General features: G+C 39.5%; 1 protein-coding gene and 1 long non-coding RNA gene across 3 annotated transcripts in view; one reads left to right on the top strand and one right to left on the bottom strand.

Moving 5' to 3' along the window:
• The window catches only part of NEB (nebulin), a 252,744-nt gene that overhangs the window by 197,742 nt on the left and 33,121 nt on the right, over positions 1 to 21,881 (top strand). Inside the window, exons 136-154 of one of the 2 annotated variants that reach the window (XM_024243154.3) lie at positions 2 to 106; positions 2,206 to 2,310; positions 2,474 to 2,578; positions 3,209 to 3,313; positions 4,652 to 4,756; positions 6,139 to 6,243; positions 6,901 to 7,005; positions 8,517 to 8,621; positions 9,295 to 9,402; positions 11,086 to 11,190; positions 12,813 to 12,917; positions 13,375 to 13,479; positions 14,134 to 14,238; positions 14,328 to 14,438; positions 15,123 to 15,233; positions 15,779 to 15,880; positions 15,980 to 16,084; positions 20,621 to 20,731; positions 21,320 to 21,424. In XM_024243154.3, the coding sequence (XP_024098922.3) occupies positions 2 to 106; positions 2,206 to 2,310; positions 2,474 to 2,578; positions 3,209 to 3,313; positions 4,652 to 4,756; positions 6,139 to 6,243; positions 6,901 to 7,005; positions 8,517 to 8,621; positions 9,295 to 9,402; positions 11,086 to 11,190; positions 12,813 to 12,917; positions 13,375 to 13,479; positions 14,134 to 14,238; positions 14,328 to 14,438; positions 15,123 to 15,233; positions 15,779 to 15,880; positions 15,980 to 16,084; positions 20,621 to 20,731; positions 21,320 to 21,424 (2,013 nt within the window). The remainder of the gene's footprint in view (position 1; positions 107 to 2,205; positions 2,311 to 2,473; positions 2,579 to 3,208; positions 3,314 to 4,651; positions 4,757 to 6,138; positions 6,244 to 6,900; positions 7,006 to 8,516; positions 8,622 to 9,294; positions 9,403 to 11,085; positions 11,191 to 12,812; positions 12,918 to 13,374; positions 13,480 to 14,133; positions 14,239 to 14,327; positions 14,439 to 15,122; positions 15,234 to 15,778; positions 15,881 to 15,979; positions 16,085 to 20,620; positions 20,732 to 21,319; positions 21,425 to 21,881) is intronic. The other variant, XM_054548869.2, reaches the window with a different exon arrangement.
• Positions 41 to 13,390, bottom strand: LOC134759595 (uncharacterized). Its single transcript, XR_010136035.1, has 4 exons — positions 12,874 to 13,390; positions 8,462 to 8,533; positions 6,181 to 6,518; positions 41 to 163 (listed from the first exon to the last, which is right to left on the bottom strand). It is a non-coding gene; the product is annotated as an uncharacterized LOC134759595 (long non-coding RNA).

The raw sequence follows: 21,881 nt of genomic DNA, 5'->3' as shown, positions 1-21,881 counted from the left end.
GAAAAAGTACAAGATTCAATATGAAAAGATGAAGGACAAGTACACTCCGGTTCCAGATACGCCAATCCTCATCAGAGCCAAGAGGGCTTACTGGAATGCCAGTGATGTATGCATCCCTTCCTTTTTTCTTCTGTTGTGATAGGGAGAGCTGAGGTTGAAGTACCTAAGAAACATAACATATTTCAGCCATATCCATAGTTCTAAATCATGGCCCGGGAAAAAAACACATTTTTTTTTAAGGAGAAAAAAAAAGTGCCCAAACAATACTAGTCAGGCAAAATAGCTGAGAGATACCAGAAGCCTATTCTTCTCAATTCTCTCCTGAGTAAAAATATGACCCTTTCTTGTAATTCTTCAGTAGCATTTTCTGGGGATACTTGACAGTTAATTTACTTATCCATAAAATTATGGTCTGGCAGTCAGCCAGACATGGATTCAAATCCTGATGCTGTTACTTGCCTGCTGTATGACTCTATATCATCTGTCTAATTTTTCCGAGTCTCTTTTCATATATGTGGAATGACAATGAGAATTGTGATAATTAAATAAAACCAAACAAGATAATGTATATGTGTCTAGCATGCTGCTGGGCTCCTAGTTAACACTCAGAAAATGTTTGTTCCCTTTCTTCTCTTAATTGCATATAGATCATGTGAATGATGCATGACACAGTGGTTAAAATTAGGGGGGACAGACGTTCATTTTCCATATCACACAATCGAGGGCAAGGCTGCCTTTTAATGGTAATAATCTGTCAATAATCTGTTAATGAAGATGTGAAGTAGTGAATCCAAGGTAAATAGCCAGTCCTTACGGGTTTTGTGTCTCAGGGTCCAACCAGGAATTCACTGTACCCATTACCAGAGCCACACCCCTAGAGGACTAGACATGTTGGGACTTAAACTGAGCCAAAAATCAAGCCAACTTCATGACCCCCTCAACTTAGCAACATAGCTCTAGGATTTCAAGGCATCTTAAGGTAATTGCAGTAAGCCCGAAGCAGAAAAGAGAAGGCACAGCAAATGTGAACAATATCTCAGTTCCATAATTTTGTTAGGAATTTTTATTTGGAGCAGAGAAGAGCCTACTAGTTAGAAAAAGGCAATGCCAGTTAGTGCTTAAAATATAAGCTGGGAAAAAATCATATACTCCCCTCAAAAACTACCTTCTAGGATATTTTTAGTCTTCTTGTGACATCCTTCATCATTATCACTTCAAAGTTAATGTTGAATATTTATTTGAGCCAAGCTGAATTAATATCTTACAGTGGTGACCACACATTGAAATTGGCCCTGGGATTCATCATGCCCCACTGGACAGCACCATCCCTCGGGCTTTATCAGTAGCAATTCTGATAACTCTAATCTTTACAATAGTCTAATGTAACAAGGGTAGTATCTGGCATTTAATTCAGTATTAACCGTGGTTAGCCCCACAAGTAGATCTAAACAATCTTATGATCCATCTAAAAAACAAAATTACAAAGTCAAAGAAAAGACAACTTTCATTGTGTGCTTGCTCAGTTACCCCAAAAGAAAAGAACTGTTTGACGTTGAAAATAGGTTGTGCAGAGAAGCACCCATCTTGTGTAGATTAGATGAATCATTTATGATATTCTCAGGTTAGAATCAGAGCTGTTTTCTCTTGAAATATCACAAAGATAAAGATTATAATGAAATAAAGTTTTAAGACTGCTTAGTGAAGAAGGCATTTTAATACCAGGAGTTAGAAGCTAAACCTTTTTCCCTTTTCCATGTACATTAGCATATCTTGGGCTCAACAATGTTGTTTGCTTGGGGTTTTTTTTTTTCTCTCAAATGAACTTTTGGTTTGTGTTTTATATTTAAACTTTTTATTTTAAGTAGCCTTAGATTTATCGAAATTATACGAGTTATCACATACCCCACACCCAGGGGAACACCCATATCCTCCTGTTGCTAACACCTATATCACCATCATAGATTTGCCATGATCAGTGAACCAAGATTGATACATTATGATCAGTTAAACTTCATAGTTGCTTTGGATTTCATTAGTTTTCCCTAGTGTTCTTTTTCTCTTCTAGGGTCTGAAATAAGCTTTTAAATTTTTCCTAAATGTATTCATGGGAAAACCAGAAAGAAGACAAGAGAGTTCAAGCTTAAAAGAGCTCAATTATTTAACTTGGTAGTTTTTTTGTAATTCATGTGCTTTTTCTCTTTCTAGCTACGCTACAAAGAAACGTTTCAAAAGACCAAAGGGAAATACCACACGGTGAAAGATGCCCTAGACATTGTCTATCATCGCAAAGTCACAGATGACATCAGTAAAGTATGTCCCTAAATATTTCTACTTGTGTTGGGCTCTACAACTCACCATATACATATACATATATTTTTTAGCAACCTCCCTCTTCTACAATTCTCCAGAAAGAAGCCATATTTACATTAACTTTGGGTAAGACTTACAGCTGTCTTTGTGTTTTTTATAACAGATAAAATACAAGGAGAACTACATGAGCCAGTTGGGTATCTGGAGGTCCATTCCTGATCGTCCAGAGCATTTCCACCACCGAGCAGTCACTGACGCAGTCAGTGATGTGAGTGTTGACATCTTCTATTTTCACATATAAATTCATATTCCCATATAAGCTCTGAAATCATACACAGCATAAAAACTGAAGAAACCCTTGGCTAGATTTTAGATTTTGTGTGTGGATGTTTAAATCATAAAACTCAATTGCTAAGTGAGTGAATTTCAACTTGGGAGAAGGAAATATATATTCAAATTTATAAACCTCATTTTTCTCCTAAATGTATGATATCATATTACAGGACTGGAAGTGATATATATCATCTAGGAAATAGCCTATTTTGATCCAATGAAGTGACAACTTCATGAAGCAATTAAGACACATAACAATGCTCACTTAGAAAGTTCAGCTCTGTGTGTGAAAATATAGCTGCCAAGCTAATGATATACTCTCTAGGATGCCTGTTAAATTTGAATTGCTTTAATTAGTATTAAAAATGGAAAACTTCCATATGTTATAAAACAATATACCAGAGGTCAGTATTACTGAAAATGTCTTTTAAATAATTGTTTTAATACTTTATTATTTCATATACCTCAAGGGGTAGTGCTTCTGTTTGTTCCACTTGTATAGATACTAACTTACTGCTGTTTGGAGATGGCTTCTTACAACTCTTTGATGTTCTTCTTTTCCCAGGTAAAATATAAAGAAGACCTGACTTGGCTTAAAGGCATTGGTTGCTATGCCTATGATACCCCTGATTTCACTCTGGCTGAAAAGAACAAGACTCTCTACAGCAAGGTATATATACTCAAGGAGAATTGGCCTCATCCATTCGACATATACCTGTACCCAGAGAGAATTAGCACTGAGGAAATAGTCTTTCATGTTTCCATCCCTATCACGGCTTCTAGAGCTTATAGTTTGAGTACATACTTAGTTGTTCACTCCTAGGAAACTCTTGGGTTTTAACCTCATTGACTGAAGGCATTTATTTGAATTTGATGAAAAATCAACTCTGTTCAACCCCTCATGATTCTTCTAGAACTCTCTCCGTATTAATATGTCTCTGAGTGGTTTCTCCTATTAAAGCTGATATGACAGCCAATATAAAGTGGGGTTATTTTAATCCACAAATAATGTATGACGTGGGGCAAACCACCTAGTTTTTATAGCCTCATTTTCCTGTTTACAATATAAAGCAATTCAATTCACTTGCATTTGAGCTGTACAATAAGATCCAGCAAACTTTTTCCTGAAAAATGCCAGATAGTAAATAAAACATCTAAGAAGATGTTGTGGGCCAAATTCATTCTAGGGCGTATTCTTCTTTGTTTGTTACAACACTGTGGAATGGTGAAACCCATTCTAATTCATGAAGCTGTTTAAAAACAGGTGGCATGCTAGATGGGTTATACCCCACACCTGCTCTTAGAAGATTATGATTATCTGATTAATTACTGGAAAACTCTTCAAATTAATGTACTAAAAACCTTCAAGTGCACATGAGAATACTTTCAAAGTTAAATAATAATTATAATATATAGAAATAAACTAGACATTGATTTAAATTTTTGCCCAATATGGAAAATAAATCTATTTGGCATCCATTCAATGGAAGTGTTTTTGTAGTGTCCACTTTTGGGCTAGTTTTCAAGACATCTAGGCAGTTCTACCCTTCATTGCCTTGGAGGCAGAATAAACAATCAGTAAATATGTGTTAGCTTGGCTGGGATCTGTGGCTTACACATGTAATCCCAGCACTTGGGGAGGCCAAGGCAGGCAGATAGCCTGAGCCCAGGAGTATGAGACCAGCCTGGGCAACATGACAAAACCCCATCTCTACAAAATATACATAAACTAGCCAGGCATGGTGGTGTACAACCTGTAGTCCCACCTACTTGGGAGGCTGAGGTGGGAAGATCGATTGAGACTGGGAGGCAGAGGTTGCAATGAGCTATGACTGTGCCTTGCACTCCAGCCTGGGCAACAGAGCGAAACCCTGTCTCAAAACAAACAATCGAATATGTGTTAGCTCTATGAATTAATTATCACAATTATATCATATGATAAACAGCATGTCTCATTCTCAAGATAATCATAGCCTGCTGTCAAGTAACCATGTTCTGTTTTTTCTAGTATAAGTATAAAGAAGTATTTGAAAGGACAAAGTCAGATTTCAAGTATGTTGCCGACTCTCCGATCAATAGGCATTTCAAGTATGCAACTCAATTGATGAATGAGGTATGTATGAATAAACTGCTCCAATTAAGCCTATTCAATTCCCTAAAGAAGTCTCAGAGTTTTTTTTTAATTAAAGCCCAATACACAGAATGACAGGAAAGCCATCCTAAGTTTTCATTTTAACTAAAGATTTGGAAAAGACTCTATAATGTAACCATCCAACAAGCTCTGCCAAACTACAAACAAGAACAAGTGAAGGGACCATTCAGTGGTGGGAGAGCCCCGCAAACTTCAGCACCTCTGCACAAACACAGGGCAGCAAAGCCCTGCGGGTGACAATACCAGGCAGGTAAAGGATTTTCTTGACTGTCAGCAGAACTCCCTTATATAGAATATTGTGTAGATTTGGAAGACACAGAAGTTCAAGGTTAATTTAGTATCCTCTACTAAGGCACAAAAATGTCAGTTGTTAGAAGAGCTATGCTAAAGGAATAGTTGTGATTCATGCTTCAAAGATATTGCCATTGTTACTCCCACATATATTGGTGCACAGAAGTATCCATTTGCACCCAAATTTTTTCTTTCTATTTTATCCAGCCTTTCCTGTAACCATCTTTGCAATAATTTAAGTTAAATTTAGCTCAAGATGGCTGAAATAAACAAGCTATGAATTTATTTAGTTTGGATGGTTTTATAACATTGGGATGGTTTTATAGTTAAAGTTGTATTTAATTTCCTATTTTCAGATTTTTCACAGGTTTCTATAAGTTCAAAAATTACGTGAGAAAATTAGTACAGTGTTTCTAAAAATGAAAATATAGCCAATGGTATATTTACTTAAATGTATGACTTTTTTGTTTGTTGTCTTTACATTTGATTCAGTTCACTTTCAGTAGATTTCCAGATGGGACAACCCTGAAGAATTACTGTCAGTAGCTTCCTATGAATACAATCTTGATATATTTTGTTTCTATTTTTCTATTTCATGAAGAATTTCCAGGTCTCCTTTATAATCCAATAAATTAATAGCATTAGAAGACTATTACAAATTTCCCATGGATGCTTTAGCATCAGTTATGCTTTGAGATTCTCACAGCCTTAGTTAGAAAGCTGTAGCTGATCAGTACCCTATTTTAAATATACCATTAGAGGCCATAGAACCTAATGTTGTTAATGGCATCATATGCAAAGATGTAAAATGTTTGGGCACAAGAAACTCTAATTTCAGTGTCATAAATCTGACCTATCCCACACTCCAGCCTTCTTCAGGTAATCTTCCTCCACTTGACTCTCTTTGCTTCCCTGTTTTTATTGTCTTGGGTATGTTGGGAGCCCGCCACTAGAGATGACATGTTCTGGCCCTCTGGAGTATTTACCTTGAGACATTTTTGTGTAGCCTTGAAGTTGTACTCTTGCTATAATATGCTATGATGTTTGAGCAGAAAAAATACAGAGCTGATTATGAGCAGCGGAAAGATAAATACCACCTGGTAGTCGATGAGCCTAGACATCTGCTGGCTAAGACCGCAGGCGACCAGATCAGTCAGGTACTGTGATGGGGCTGGCCGGTGGCCCAGGCAGGACTGTGCTCCCGGTTTCTCATGAGATGTCGTCCCGTCTGCTGCAAGGATGTCATAGGTTCTGCCTATGATATTGGGTTGTTCTGTTTCAAAGTATCTGTCTAGCCACCCAAAGAGCCTGTCAGCTATTTGAGTGTGCCAGTCCATGCTCTATGTTCTCACTTGTGCTGTGGTGAAGATGAAAGGAAAAGCTGGGTCCTCCCATCCTTTACTCTTCTGGAGAACCTGTTTGAAAACTGCAACTGTAAAGTGCAGATTGAGTTGCAAAAGCAAAAAATAAACAACAAAAAACAAAAATTAATGGAAGGAAAGAAGACATAACTCCTTACTATATATCTTTCTATTCCAAAGATGTCTTCTTTTCTATAAAGCTATTTTGGTAGTAATGTAAGTGAAACTAGCTGTATCATTCCCCATTCACAAGGACTATGAATGGCCAACTGCAAGCATTGCAGTCATTCTGCTTCACATTATAATGTATTTGATGTCTTCACCCACACATATGTGAGTACATAAAGTGTGTATGCCTACATCTCTTCACTCAGAAGTGATTGGGATATAGAGCCGTGTTCTTTTCTGTCTTCATAAGCCTCTTTTGTGCTTCACTGCTCTTTGCATGGACAGAGAAAATATAAATCTAGTGCCAAGATGTTTCTGCAGCATGGATGTAATGAAATTCTGCGTCCAGATATGTTGACTGCTCTCTACAATTCGCATATGTGGAGCCAGGTAATGTCTGATGGGATGTGAAGAAGGAGGTTGAGAAGTCTTGGATGCATCCCCTAGTATGCTTTCATTGATTCCTCTCCCACTCCCTGCCCACGCTGGCTTCGTATGGTAAAGCTATGTGAATATTCATTCCTTGTAAATGACCTCTGAATGTGGCCAAAGGTGATGGGACAGCGGTCATCTGTACATCATCTGACACTTTCAGAACTCTTAATAAAATCAACTGATTCTTTCAAGTGTTATTTCCAAAGTGGTATAACATTAATTTATACTTTTCAGTATTTGCCTCAAAGAAATAGATTCCTTAGAGATTGAAGATAGTAAGTAGATTCAACAGCATGTAAAAGGTCTGAATATTTAATGTTTTCATCTAATGTGTCCCTTGTTCAATTATCACTACAACTGTTGTGGGGAGATGAGGATTACTGTGCAGCTCTATGAATATTGTATATATTCATGGTGCCTCTTGACTTTGATGCTGAATTGCTAGGTTATTTCCAGCACATCTGATCCCGCACAAACTGGTTAACAGTGTCTCTGATAATAATGCCTTTTTAGAAGGCCAACTGAAGCATGCACTTTCCAGCACATGCTGAAAGGTAAATTTGATGCAGCAATAAACAGTGATAATTGGTAACTACCAGACACAATGTTAGTAATAATACCATTTTTCCCAGACAAAAAAAAAGTTAATTGAGCTTTTTCTCTTAGCAACTTGTTTTGTCATTTTAGTTTACCATGAAATCAATACGTGAAATGAGGAGGTTAAGCTCTCCCTATAAATATCCTGTTTGCCTGAACTTCCTCCTTTGTCCTTATATGATCCTCAAATAGTTGTGCATGAAATTTTATGGTGCTCTCTGTATCTGTCCTGCTTAAAACAGCTTTTGTGCATGAAAATAATTATGACTTGAAAATTGCAAAAACGAATTTTTAAAAATTTTAAAACTTCAAACCATATATACTCATTCTTTATTTTATATCCCTGTTTCATCTTTGATATGGAAAAATGCCTTTGGAGATTGTACATGTTCAGTACAATATGTTATGAGTAAAACAATGTTTGTCAGACTCCAGAGAACAGGTTCTAGTCCTGCTCTGAGATTTGGTCTAAATGTGCCCTTCGGTCAGTCTCGTAACCTCTGGGGGCCTCTGAGTACATGTGTATAAAACATATTGGAACTTGGGAGGATGAGGCAGGAGAATTGCTTGAACCTGGGAGGGGGAGGTTGCAGTGAGCCGAGATCACACCACTGCACTCCAGCCTGGGTGACAGAGCAAGACTCCGTCTCGGAGGGAAACAAAAAAAGGGAATTATTAGTAGTAGTATCATCTGCTCACTCCATTTCACTTTTGCTATCAGACACAAATTTATAGTAAACATTTCCAGTTAGGAATTAAAGAGAAAGCTAGATACCATCTCCTACTCTGGTGTTTCAAGAGGACAATTAGATACCTTAAAGCCCACTCTACAACTTCTTAAGAGCTCTTTCTTCTCTTCCACAATTAAGATCAAATACAGGAAAAACTATGAAAAATCAAAGGACAAATTTACCTCAATTGTGGATACTCCAGAACACCTGCGTACTACAAAAGTCAACAAACAAATCAGCGATGTAAGTGCAAGAAACACTGAATAACTTCTCAAACTCAGGGGGCATCTGCAAACATGGAGGGGCATTTTAAATTGTCACAGTCTGGGAGACTACTGCCATTTAGTGGGAGGGAGGCAGGGGTGCGAGATGTCCTGTTATGCCCAGGATTCTCCTCCCCAATAAAGAATTGTTGTGGTCGGGTGTGGTGGCTTATGCCTGGAATCCCAGCACTTTGGGAAGCCAAGGCAGGTGGATCACTTGAGGCCAGGAGTTTGAGACCAGCCTGGCCAATATGGCAAAACCCCATCTCTACTAAAAATACAAAAATTAGCCAGATGCAGTGGTGCATGCCTGTGGTCCCAGCTACTCAGGAGGTTGAGGCGTGAGAATTGCTTGAGCCCAGGAGATGGAGGTTGCAGTGAGCCAAGATCACGCCACTGCACTCCAGCCTGGGTGGCAATGTGAGACTCTTGTCTCAAAAAAAAAAAAGAAAAAAAAAAAGAGTTGTTGTGACCAAACTGGCAGACATGCCAGCTAGAAACACTGAGGTCTTAGCAGAGAGCATGAAAGCACCTGTCAAATTCGCAGAATTCTCTTTCCTTTATATTCACTCAGGAAAAAATTTTGCATTTATATTTTGATATTATACACTGAGAAGCATGACGTGATGTCTTTCTGCTTTTTGATCTTTCAGATCCTTTATAAATTGGAATACAACAAGGCCAAACCCAGAGGCTACACCACAATCCACGACACGCCCATGTTGCTGCATGTCCGCAAGGTTAAAGATGAAGTCAGTGATGTAAGTACTAGAATGGCTTAGCAGTCCCTCTCATCTTGACCTCCTTCTAATGTGATGTAACAAACCCTGGTCCAGTTATCTATTCCTGTGTAACAACCACCCTAAAACTTAGTGGCTTAAAATAACAGTCATCTCTTTTGCTCATGATTCGGTAAGTTGACTGGACACAGCTGAATAGTCCTACTCCCCATGTTGCTGGCAGACACCTGGAGCTCAGTCAAGCCAGGACATCCAGGTGGCTCACTCCCATGGCTGGCCATTGGTGATGGCTGCCAGCTGGGAGCTGGGCTGTTGTGTAGACAAGACAGGAACCCCTTCATGTGGCCTCTCCACATGCCTTGGACTTCTCCCCAGATGGCTCTCCACATGGCTTAAACATATCCTGAGGTACTGAGTTTTTAAAAATGAATTTCCATGACTTTCTCCTAAAGATACTGATAAGTAAATTGGTAAACTAGGTCTATGGTGAAGCCAGGAAAATTGTGATTCCTATGATCAGTTTAGTAAACCCCACTATGGCTCCCTCAGAACAGTTTATTTTGGCCTTAGTCACATTAAAACCTAGGATCCTTCCCCAATGATTAATGAGAAAGCCCAGATCGAGGCCCTTGACCTTGAAATTTAAGAAGAGCAAAAGTGGGTGAAGCTGCAAGTCCCAGGCCCAGGATGGAAAAACTGCCTGTTGGGCCTGCAGAGGCTAAGCCTTCCCTTTGCCTCTCCCTCCTATCCAAACCCACATATACCAAAACTTGCTAGGTATGTCTCTAGCAATGACGATATACAGTTCCATATATTTTTAAAAGGTAGAATGATTGCTGTATTCATCAGTTCATTCATTCATCAAATATTTATTGTCTATGTGCCTGACACTAGGAATGAGATGATGGATGATAAACAGTTTTTGCCCTTAAGGGGTTCTTCTTAATGGGAAGAATAGGCAGATTAAAAAAATTATAACATGATATGATAATAGCTATAACTGCAGGAGCACAGAAGGAGAGCAAGACTAATTCTGTCTGGGTGAGCTGGTAGGGAAAGGCTTCTCTTCCATCAGCAGTTATCAAGATGTTCTGAAAGCAAGATTTGCTGATTTGGGGAAAGGAAAACATGAATAATAGGTGTCCAACTGGTCCTTTCAGCACAAGCACAGAAACAAAAATTATATGGCAGGCCGGGCACGGTGGCTCACACCTGTAATCCCAGCACTTTGAAAGGCTGAGGTGGGCGGGATCACCTGAGGTCAGGAGTTCAAGACCAGCCTGGCCAACATGGTGAAACCCCATCTCTACTAAAATACAAAATTAGCGGGGTGAGGTGGCGCAGGCCTGTGGTCCCATCTACTCAGGAGACTGAGGCAGGAGAATTGCTTGAACCTGGGAGGTGGAGGTTGCAGTGAGCCGAGATCATACCATTGTACTCCAGCCTGGGTGACAGAGAGAGACTCTGTTAAAAAAAAAAAAAAATTATATGGCAACACTGATGACCATAGTCAGTGTGCCCTGATCTGAGATAGGAAAGTGCATCTCTGCATGGCTGTATCCTTGCTCCACAGCAGATTTTTAAAATTCTGTCTTAAGGAGCATTGTGTACTATAGTCATGCATGGATTTAATTTCTTGTTTTTTAAGATGCTCAGTATGCTGCTATAAAAAAATTAATCTTGTCACTGTGTTTCCTCCCACAGCTGAAATACAAAGAAGTATACCAAAGAAATAAATCCAATTGCACCATTGAGCCAGATGCTGTTCATATCAAAGCAGCCAAGGACGCCTACAAAGTCAACACCAATGTAAGTTCCAGAAACTTCCCCAAGCATGGTGGGGGATTTACCAGCTTCTGTAGGACACATGGCCTCTTTTTACATCTCTTCAGGCAATTGAGCTCTAGTGATTGATTCCAAAGCAAGAGTCAGGCTCCAGGAGCGTGAACAATGATGCTAAAATATAAATGCTGCATTGGTCCTCACAAAGGAGCATAGGGAAGAGCAAAGGAGGCTTCATCCCATGCCATGGATGCTACACCCACTCAGCTCTTGCAGTGGGTGGCTGAGAAATGGGACATTTAATTCTGAGATGTAGGTTGCATTTTTGGAAAGTGCCTGAGCATTTTTTATTCTCTTCCCCTGTGCTCTCCTCCTGACTCAAACTCTACAATCTGCTTCTTCTGATGAAGAAAACATTGAGCCATTTGGTGCCATCAGGCATTGGCCTAGACCTTCTTCCTACTCAGATATTCCCTGCGTTGACTCTCTTCTTGGGTGCAGCATCTTAAGGCCTCAACTACAGAAATAATTTTGTGCATTTAGATGAGCACTGACTTCTTAAAAATATATTAAATGGTTATACAATGAAACCATTGTAACCGAATTATTACCCACTAGTGCTAGAGGGGACATATATTTATGAGGGCTAGCAAACTGGAATGCCTGTAGGAGCTGGCAAAGAGCTTGTATGTATCCTGAGGATGGATTGAGGGTAGACGGATAGAAGGATACATGTGAGATAAAGAAAATGCAGTAAAATGTACCTTGCAAAATCCAGGTTATATGGGTATTCTCTGTAATATTCTTGCAACATTTTTGTATGTTTGAAATTTTTCAAAATAAAATGAGGGGAAAAAAACCTTATCAAATAGTATACATAAAAGCATGTGCATTGTATTGTGTATAAATTATACCTCAATTTTAAAAAGAGAGAAAGAATGAGGAAAGAAATGTGCCTAATAGTGCAGGCTCCTCCCAAGGACACTCAAATTAAATTACATACACTTCTGTGGCTCAGATTTGGCCCAATGCAGCCAGTTCTCCAGCCCTGAAGAGTCTAGGAAGCATGCAAGCACCTCTGAGGCCAGACTGCTTGGGTTTAAATTCCAGCTCCACCAATTGCTAAGTCTCACCTTGGGAAGTTTACTTAACCTTTCTATCCAGTTCTTCAGCTGTCTATTTCATGCAGTTGTTATGAAGATTAGATGAATTAATTTTATAAAATTTTATAATTCATTTAATTAGTTTTGTAATTTGTAAAGAACTTAGAAAAGTGCCTGGCAGAAAATAAATACCTAGTGTTTGATCATTTTTGTTAAAAATTAAACCTGAATTTAGTTTGAAATTAAAAGTACTCGATTCTGAAGATGATTGGGCTGGACTGGCAGAGCTAGAGAGATTGAAGAATCATTTCACCTGGAGGCCTTTAAAAATTTTAGCCTCCATTTCGGGACCACAAGGTCCCAACAGATGACCTCTGAGTGGATGACTAGCTGCATAAATTGTACAGAAATTTTAATTGGGGTTCCCTCTTGCATTAGGGATCATGATTTGAGATGTTTTAAAATGCAAGAGCCCCTCTGTGCTGTGTGTGTTTGTGAATTTAGCCTACTGAATCAAGTGATTTCTTTCTCTCCTGTTAAAAACAGCTGGACTATAAGAAACAGTACGAAGCCAACAAAGCCCACTGGAAGTGGACCCCTGACCGACCGGACTTCCTCCAGGCTGCCAAGTCATCCCTGCAGCAAAGCGACGTAAGACAGGAGAGACATAGACGATCGTAACTGCATACTGCACCTGAGAAATACAATGAATAATATTTATAATAACCACTGTCATGAGTGTTAACCCTTGCTCGTTTGACATCCGAGAAGGAGAGGAGGATGGTTGTGGGAGTGATAGGCGAGCTCAGAACCCAAACCTGCCCATGGAGCCTATTCTCCTTTGGCTGGGCCTGGACACAAATGGCTGAGTTCTGACTGAGGCTGGGGAGAGTCTGGGGGAAGACTGGGGATGGAGGGGCTTGGTCCTGGCAGCTAGGCTGAAAAGGAGGAGTCCAAAATGCAGTGAGGGACCAAGAAGCTCTTCCCCTCATTCTGGTAGCAAGTCTTTGTCCTCTCCTTAAGAGGACACCCTGTGTGTTTAATCAAATGCCCAGCTTCCTCCTGTGCTGTGACCCTTCCCTTTTCTTCTGCCTTTCTTCTATAACAGTTTGAATATAAGCTGGACCGGGAGTTCCTCAAGGGTTGCAAGCTTTCTGTCACTGATGACAAAAACACGGTGCTCGCCCTCAGGAATACTTTAATAGAAAGTGATGTAAGTATCTAGTTCTTTCATGACGCCTAATCTCACTCAGGGCCATCTTCCATGGTACAGTCCCCAGGGACACCAGGGAAGGATGGAGAAGAGCTGCTTCCATCAGGGCTCAGGTATGGGTCCTGAATTATGGCCTATCCTGTGATGGACACCAGCAGTCAAGCAGGGCAGCAGCAGTGCAGGGGCCATTAGATCCAGGTGACAGTCCTTGATTTATACTGCACCAGCAGAGAGTTCACACAGCAGGAATTAGGATCCTGAAGGCCTGGCTGGACTCTTTATGGAAACGCTATGATTTGTTTTCTATGGGATCATACTTTCCCTTCACTACAGTTTCCTCCTCTGTAAAGAAGGAATAATAATGGGCTTATGGAGGGCTTATGGGAGGGACAAATGGCGTATCTGAGCATGCTGTGAACATAAGTCTGACTATATAAAGATTCATCACGAGATCCATTTTGATTGTTATTAAAACTACAACTTGCTAGAGATAAGGAAAAAACCCTTTTGAATATTTCCCAAAATTTGCAAGTATCACATCTTTTATTGAGTTTAGTATTGTCAACGATGCTGTTCTAGTGGTTTGGGGGTGTAATAAAAATATGTAGGCTATCCAGCAGAGCTAAAGAAATGCCCTTTTTCCTGCCCCTGAAGCTGAAATACAAAGAGAAACATGTCAAGGAAAGAGGAACCTGCCACGCCGTACCTGACACGCCTCAGATCCTGCTGGCGAAGACTGTCAGCAACCTGGTGTCTGAGGTAACCCCCAGCCGCCCATGAGTTCTGCTTCCCTCTTGGGAGAACGCCCCAGGCAGATGCCTTAACGAGCTCTCTATGGATTCCCCCAGAACAAGTACAAGGACCATGTCAAGAAGCACTTGGCACAGGGCTCATACACAACACTACCAGAGACCCGGGACACTGTTCACGTCAAGGAAGTGACCAAGCATGTCAGTGATGTAAGTGATCAACCACCAGTCTCTTGGCAGCAAAAATGCCACTTGACTGTAGAATCTGGTGAAATACTGTCAGTTGCCTTTTGCTTCCTTTATGTAGCTTCACTCTTACCATCAATATCTACATGTGAATCTTAAACCCTGATTTTTAAAATGACCCAGTATTTATTGGCTTTCCAATTCTGGCAATTATGGCAAATATGGGTTTTGCTACAGGACATGTAATCTAGCCATATCAGATATTACTAACCTATTAATAACAGAAGGAAACGTTGTTGATTAGGAGTGGCCTCTCCTATTATTAAACTGCTACCCAATTTTAGAAAGGTAAAACTACCTCTTTGGGCCTCAGTAATCTCTCCCTGCTCTATCCTTATCAATAATGCTGTAGTAAACTTGGTATTATATGAGTCCCATATGGTCCCATATATTTTCAAAAGGTAGAAATGGTAAATAAAAGAGCTTAATTTGCCTGTACCCAGGTTCTCCAAAGATTGCCACGTGGTTCTAGTGTTGGGTTGCAGGACACAAATGACAGAGAAGAACTAGAATATGGGTCTTATCTAAGTCCCAGACTGATGCCAAAATGGGGAGCATGGATTTTCCTGGAGATTTCACAGTTCTTCAAGTAAACCAACTCTGTTCCCAGTTTCCTTTACTCATAAAAGTAATTCTGGCTCTATTTAGACAAATTACAAAAAGAAGTTTGTCAAGGAGAAAGGAAAATCCAACTACTCCATCATGCTGGAGCCACCAGAGGTGAAACATGCTATGGAAGTGGCTAAGAAGCAAAGTGATGTAAGTTTTCCCTCTCAACATTCTCAGGGGCCCATTTGAAGCAGTGGAACCCAGATTGGTGCATTCTCTTGTTCCAGTGTGTGGTCACTCTAATTCCTCTATGTGGTAGTTTTCAAAAAGTTAGTGGCGAGAATTGGTTTGGGTTTAAGGAAAAAAGCTGATTGTGCTTAATGGGGACTTTTAGAAAGATAGCATATCTTGGCTGGGCGTGGTGGCTCATGCCTATAATCCCAGCACTTTGGGAGCCCAAGACAGGCAGATCACGAGGTCAGGAGTTTGAGACCAGCCTGGCCAATATAGTGAAACCCTGTCTCTACTGAAAACACAAAAATCAGCCGGACATGGTGGTGCGCACCTGTAGTCCCTAGCTACTCGGGAGGCTGAGGCAGAAGAATCACTTGAACCCGGGAGACAGAGGTTGCAGTGAGCTGAGATTGTACCACTGCACTCAAGCCTAGGCAACAGAGTGAGATTCCATCTCAAAAAAAAAAAAAAAAAAAAAAAAAAGCCTCTCTCTTGAGTAAACATTTTCTTCCCCAATAAAGGTCGCTTACAGAAAAGATGCCAAAGAGAACCTGCATTACACCACAGTGGCTGATCGACCAGACATTAAGAAGGCCACACAGGCAGCCAAACAGGCCAGTGAGGTAAGGGTGTCATGAAAATGTCCCCAGTCCCCAACAGCCACTGTCAAGGCATGCCAGGCAACCGTCACCTATTGCCCATTTTGGTTTTCTCTGATTCAGGTGGAGTACAGAGCCAAGCACCGCAAGGAAGGCAGCCATGGCTTAAGCATGCTCGGTCGCCCAGACATAGAAATGGCCAAGAAGGCAGCCAAGCTGAGCAGCCAGGTAATGCAGATGGGTGCACTGGTGGCTCTCATGTGAGGAGATTATAAAAGACCTTGCAGGAAGAAGTGATTTCCAGATTGAAAATGCAAAAGGATGCTGGGTCTGTAATAGTACTGCAAAGCTTCCAAGAGTTATAAAAAGTGCACTGAGGGCCTTTTCTCATTTCCCTCTAAGCTGTCTAGACCTTTCTTGTTCTCCACTTTACCATTTATGGGCATTTGTCTGGGTGTCTGTGTGCTTAACTATCTTTATGTGACAAAAACATCAGCTCATGAGATCCTACTGGAACCTCTCCCCAGGCCTTAAGAGTTTCATCCTCGGGGTCTGATTCATACTTGAGTCAACTGGGGTAGATTTAACATGAAGAGCAATGAAATTCTAACTTCTAGAATCCAACCAGATGAAAATATTTTTTTTTTTTCATTAAACATACATATATTAACTGCCTGGGCTAGGAAGTAGGGATGAGCAGATGTCTTCAGATTACTTGTCCATGGATAAATCATTAAAATTTTGTTTGGCAAGTGTTTGATCAGGGTATGCACAGGGTGCTGATGGAGAATGCCACGTTCTTGCAGATCTCATATTATTGAGAAGCAAATGGACTCAGAAATGTGTTGCCCAAACCCAGTTACCACATGACTTATTTTCCCTTGTTAGACCAATTATCTAAAATTCCCCAGGTTATGACAGGTTTTCAGACTTTAGCTCAGAGATCCCATCATCTACCACCAGACCTGTCAGAGTGCAAGTTTGGTCCTATAGGACTTTAGCTTAAGAATATCTTATTTCTCCTCCAATTTACAGATCCTACCCTCTTTTTCCTTGTCCTCTCAGGTATCGGTTTGAAGAAATAGGTTTGGGATATACATTTGGTTGTTGTGAGTGACTGACTTTCAGCAATAGCAAACATGGGATTCCAATCTTTTGGAAGATATAATGCCGTAATGTCAAGTGACAGAACAAGTTAGAATTATTAAAACACAAGAGGGTCAGATGACTGGTGAAAAGCAAATATTATTTTTTAAAAGTTTTTAAACTTAAAATTCCTATGTAACATATTTTATTGTAAATTAATGGAATTGTATAAGTATTTGAAACAGATATGGGATCACCACCACCAACAAAAAAACAGTGGAATCTCTAAGAGTAATGAGATGTAACAAGAACTTATTAATGCAAAAAGTTAATGTTTTTAAATGTACAAGGTCATATCATTATAATTTAAAAACAAATGACTATGATGTTGAAATTTTGAAAACTTTATTGTTTTTGAAAATCAAGAGGCTCCTATTTCTAGTACTAAGTGAATCCTATCGTATGGAGAATGGGACCCCATGGGTCCCATTTACTTCCTGTGAAAGGCTGGTCTCCGGATTGACAGCTTCATGGTGTGGCCCTGGGCCCAAGGGAGCTTCAGCTGTGTGTGGGCTCTCCCTGTTCTGACTTTGCTGTCTTGCTGCGTACTCTAGGCGGAATACCTCAAAGGCCAAAGGAGAGGGCACGGCGCTGCATCTTATGACACCCCTATGATGAGGCATCTTAAGAAAATTAATGTACTCATCAGTGATGTAAGAAAGACTGAAACCAGCAAGCCATTATTTCTGTCTTCCTCTGATTCTTGTCTACTTTCTTGGCATTGGTCAGGGGACTGACCAGGTTGCATTCTTTTCTGTTGATTTTTGTGTTTGGAACGTGTAGATTGCTGTGGAAATTTGTTGAAGGATATACTTTTGCACACACCCTTCTTTTCCTGCATGAAACTTTCCATCTGGAACATACCACTTGGAATAGGAAGGTAGACTAGACTCAGAGATGGCCTCCTAATGTATGTGTACGTTAGGTTGCTGACACTGATCAAATTAAATGATGAAATGAAAACAAACTGAGAATCTCATCTTCAACCAAAGAAACCTCTGCTGCTTCTTAAGTTATCTGCCATTTTTGGTTTTTAATATACTGAAGATTGGTATTTAATATAGTTTCTCAGTTCAGGCCTTCTATGAATCAACAGTATAAACTTTTAATAGCTTTTCTAATTCTCGGGACTGTTCTTCAGTCTTTAGAAGCACCAGTATACATCTCAATTCAATAAAAAGGAGCTAAAAAATTAGATCTTAAACTTTAAATATAATTAAACTCCTAAAAATATAATTAATTCAAAATCACTTTCCTATACAACATCCATAATAGGCCCAATTTCTGAGCCTGATGGGATTATAAACCCCGGGGGCTGCCACTTGCCGATACATGGCATTGCAGAGTTGCCTCTTAGCTTCCATGGTTAATGGGAAAAAGCTTCACCATTCCCTAATGCCAAGTGTATGTAGTTTTACTACATTACTCCCTAGTCAAACACCATTCCAAGAATTCCTAGAGTCCTAAACCTGGTACATGTCCTTACCTTTCAAACTAGTTTTAAGAAGATCCAGTCAAAAAGGAAGGCCAATAGTTCTGAATTCAGATTCATATTAGTAGTTGTACTAAGCTGCATTTGTTCAGAGGACTTCCTATGGAGAAGGGAGCCATAACTTTTTTTCAGGTAAAAAGGTTGAAGTTAACTTGAAATTAACAGAAGAAAAAGAAACTGAAGTGGAACCAATGGGATTGCTGCTTGAAAAATACCTCTTCAGAAACAAGTATCTTCTAAAAGATAGGAGGACTTTTAGTATGCTTCTAAAAGAAGCAGATTTTATTCTCATTTGAGATGGGCTTTTGCTTCTTTTCTTCCCTACTGTGACTCTGCATATCTGGTTTGCTTTTCTGTGTTTCACAACTCTTGGGAACATCTCCTAGTTTTATGGACTTCTGTATCTCTTAGGAAAAGTTGCCTTTGGTCCAGACACCAGCTCACACCTCAGACTTTCCTTAGCAGGCCTTCCACTTCTTTATGTTGAGAGTGAAACTTCTTCAGAGAAGAGCCATTGTAGCATTTGTTTACATTTCTTTTTCCTTTACTTTGTGTGTCTGTCTCAGTGTGCCTGCATCATGCTGAACTGTTCTGCATGCTTATTTTTTCTCTGCATTTCCACTGAGGATTTATTCAAAGTAAAGGAGTCTCAGCATTGTGAATGCATTTTCTCTGATGTGGCAGATTTCATTGTTATTTTGTGTCTGTTGTGCTGGATGTGTCAAGTTGGGGGAGGTGAAGAGCAGTGATGAAGCATGAGGGGTACTGGTGTTAGTGAGTCTTTCATCTTAACAATAACAGAAACTCTAGGATTCTCTGAGGGTTAAATATTGCCCTTTTGGTTGGCTAACATCTAGAAACAGCTCAGTTTTCATTCCTCCTAGAGTGAATAACTAGTAGAATTCTACTTCTGGCCTTAATTCTACAATACTGTTGACAAAAGCATCAGTTTGTTTTTCAATTAGGAGATGTTTCTGTCACTTTCCATTCTGTTGAATTCTCCTATAAATAAATCTTCTTATTTATTTTGTGAGACAGGGTCTTGCTCTGTTGCCCAGGCTGGAGCGCAGTGGTGCGATCCTGACTCACTGCAGCCTCCACCTCCTGGGCTCAAGTGATCCTCCCACTTCAGCCTCCTCAGTAGCTGGGACTACAGGGTGCACCACAATGCCCAGCTAATTTTTGTATTTTTAGTGGAGATGGGGTTTCAGCATGTTGCCCAGGCTGGTCTCAAACTGCTGGGCTCAAGTAATTCGCCCGCCTTGGCCTCCTAAAGTGCTGAGATTACAGGCATGAGCCACCACACCCGGCTATCATCCTCTTTAGATATTTTACCTAGACATAATGACTGTCTCTTCCTTTCATTCAATCAAATCACATTTATTAAGCAACTATTAGTGCAAGGCATTGTGCTTATTTTTTAAATTGGAGTTATTTAGCCCTCTGCCTACCTAAACTTATTTTTATGTATACTAAAACTATATTTAATCTGATTTCTTCTCATTATTCTAAAGTATCTCACTTTTTTCCTACTTCTAGTCTGAAATCACACTTGAAGCCATTAACCCCCAAACTCTCATATTTGTTTACTGAGGAGTTATACCATTTTTGGCCAAGTTTAATAATTTTTAAATGATATAGCCAAAGTGCCATTTTAAAATAACAGTAAATTCTCCTAATTTAACAGATTCTTTATTTTTCAACCTTCTTGATCATTTACAGCCCTTCTTTGGATTTCATACAGACTTAAATTGCTGTTGGTTTTGCTAGTTAGGAGTGCTAAAATGCTCCAAATCAAGTACATTAAATCACATCTCTGAATTTAGCCTGAAGCCTTTTCCATTTTTTTTTGTTTGTTTTGCATTAGAAAGAGGTGATGACTTTTTATACCTTGGAATGATATAAAAATGAGCAAGGCCAGTGATCGTATATTTGAATGCCTGTTGTCTTGTCATTCTTAATTATTAATAGTGTCTTCTTTACTCTAAATGTCCCAGTTTGGATAATAGATTATATGATCACTCTATGTACAATGCATATTCTTTGGCATTTGTGTTTCTACTATTCCCCAATTCCCAAATTGATTGATGTCCAGGAATAATTTGGATGTTTGCATTTGCTGTTAGGTTAAATACCGAGAAAATTTCGATAAAGAAAAGGGCAAGACACCAAAATACAATCCAAAAGACAGCCAGCTCTACAAAGTCATGAAAGATGCTAATAATCTTGCAAGTGAGGTATGTTTCTAAAATTGTGGTAAAATATATAACATGGTTTTGCCATTTTAACTGTTTTTAGGTGTGCAATTCAGTAGCATTTATAACACTCACAATATTATCCAACTACTGTCACTATTGCCAAAATGTTTTCATACCAACAGAAACTATAACCATTAAGCAAAAACTCTCCATTCTCTCCTCCCGTCAGCTCCTGGGAACCTCTTATCTACTTTTTGTCTCTATGCATTTGCCTGTTTTAGAGAGCGCATATAAATGGAATCAAACAGTATCTGTCCTTTGGTGCCTGGCTTATTTAACTTAGCATAATATGTTCAAGGTCCATCCATGTTGTAGGATATATCAGAACTTCATTAATTTTTATGGCTAAATAATATTCCATTGTATGTATATGCCACATTTTGTTTATCCATTCATCTGCTGACAGACACTTGGGTTGTTTCTGCCTTCTGGCTACTATGAATGAGGTATGGTTTTTCATCACCATCTCCAGCATTTGTTTGACGATGGGCTATCTCACTTTGATTTCCATTAGTGCTGTTCCATTTCCTATTTATGTGATTTCCTTTCTTCCCCCTTAACACACAGGTTAAATACAAGGCTGACCTGAAGAAGCTTCACAAACCCGTGACTGACATGAAGGAGTCTCTGATCATGAATCATGTCCTGAATACAAGCCAACTTGCCAGTTCTGTAAGCTAGTCATTTGCTCCAGAAACAGCTTGTTTTATCCATTTGGAACTAAATTCTTTCTCTGAGCCCAGATGCATCTTCTTCTCTGCTACTGATACCCTAGATTTATTACAAAACTGTTCTCATTTGAGTCTATTCTTCCAAATGACAACATTAATCTACCAATTCTCCATTGTCTGTAACACCTCTCAGAATGTAAAAATGCTTCTTTTTTAAAAATATTTAAACTTTGCCCTCCAATTAACCATTCCCTTTTCTCTAAGGACACAGAAATACCCTCTGGAATAGTTTCTTTCACTTTTAACTTTTTACTTATAACACCTACTTTGAACAAGCCACATAACCTAAGTGTTTACATCTTAACTGACAATACTGAACTTGGATCCTCATTTTTAAAACTTTTTCTTAACCTCCTGTTTAGTGTTTGCCATTTTTAGTTTGATCTTGACAGTGGTGC

This window comes from Pongo abelii, chromosome 11, assembly GCF_028885655.2.
Source record: "Pongo abelii isolate AG06213 chromosome 11, NHGRI_mPonAbe1-v2.0_pri, whole genome shotgun sequence".
In the NCBI taxonomy this organism is placed as follows: Eukaryota; Metazoa; Chordata; class Mammalia; order Primates; family Hominidae; genus Pongo; species Pongo abelii.
The sequence above is the reverse complement of the archived record's forward strand: the minus strand, read 5'-3'. Positions and strand labels throughout refer to the sequence as shown.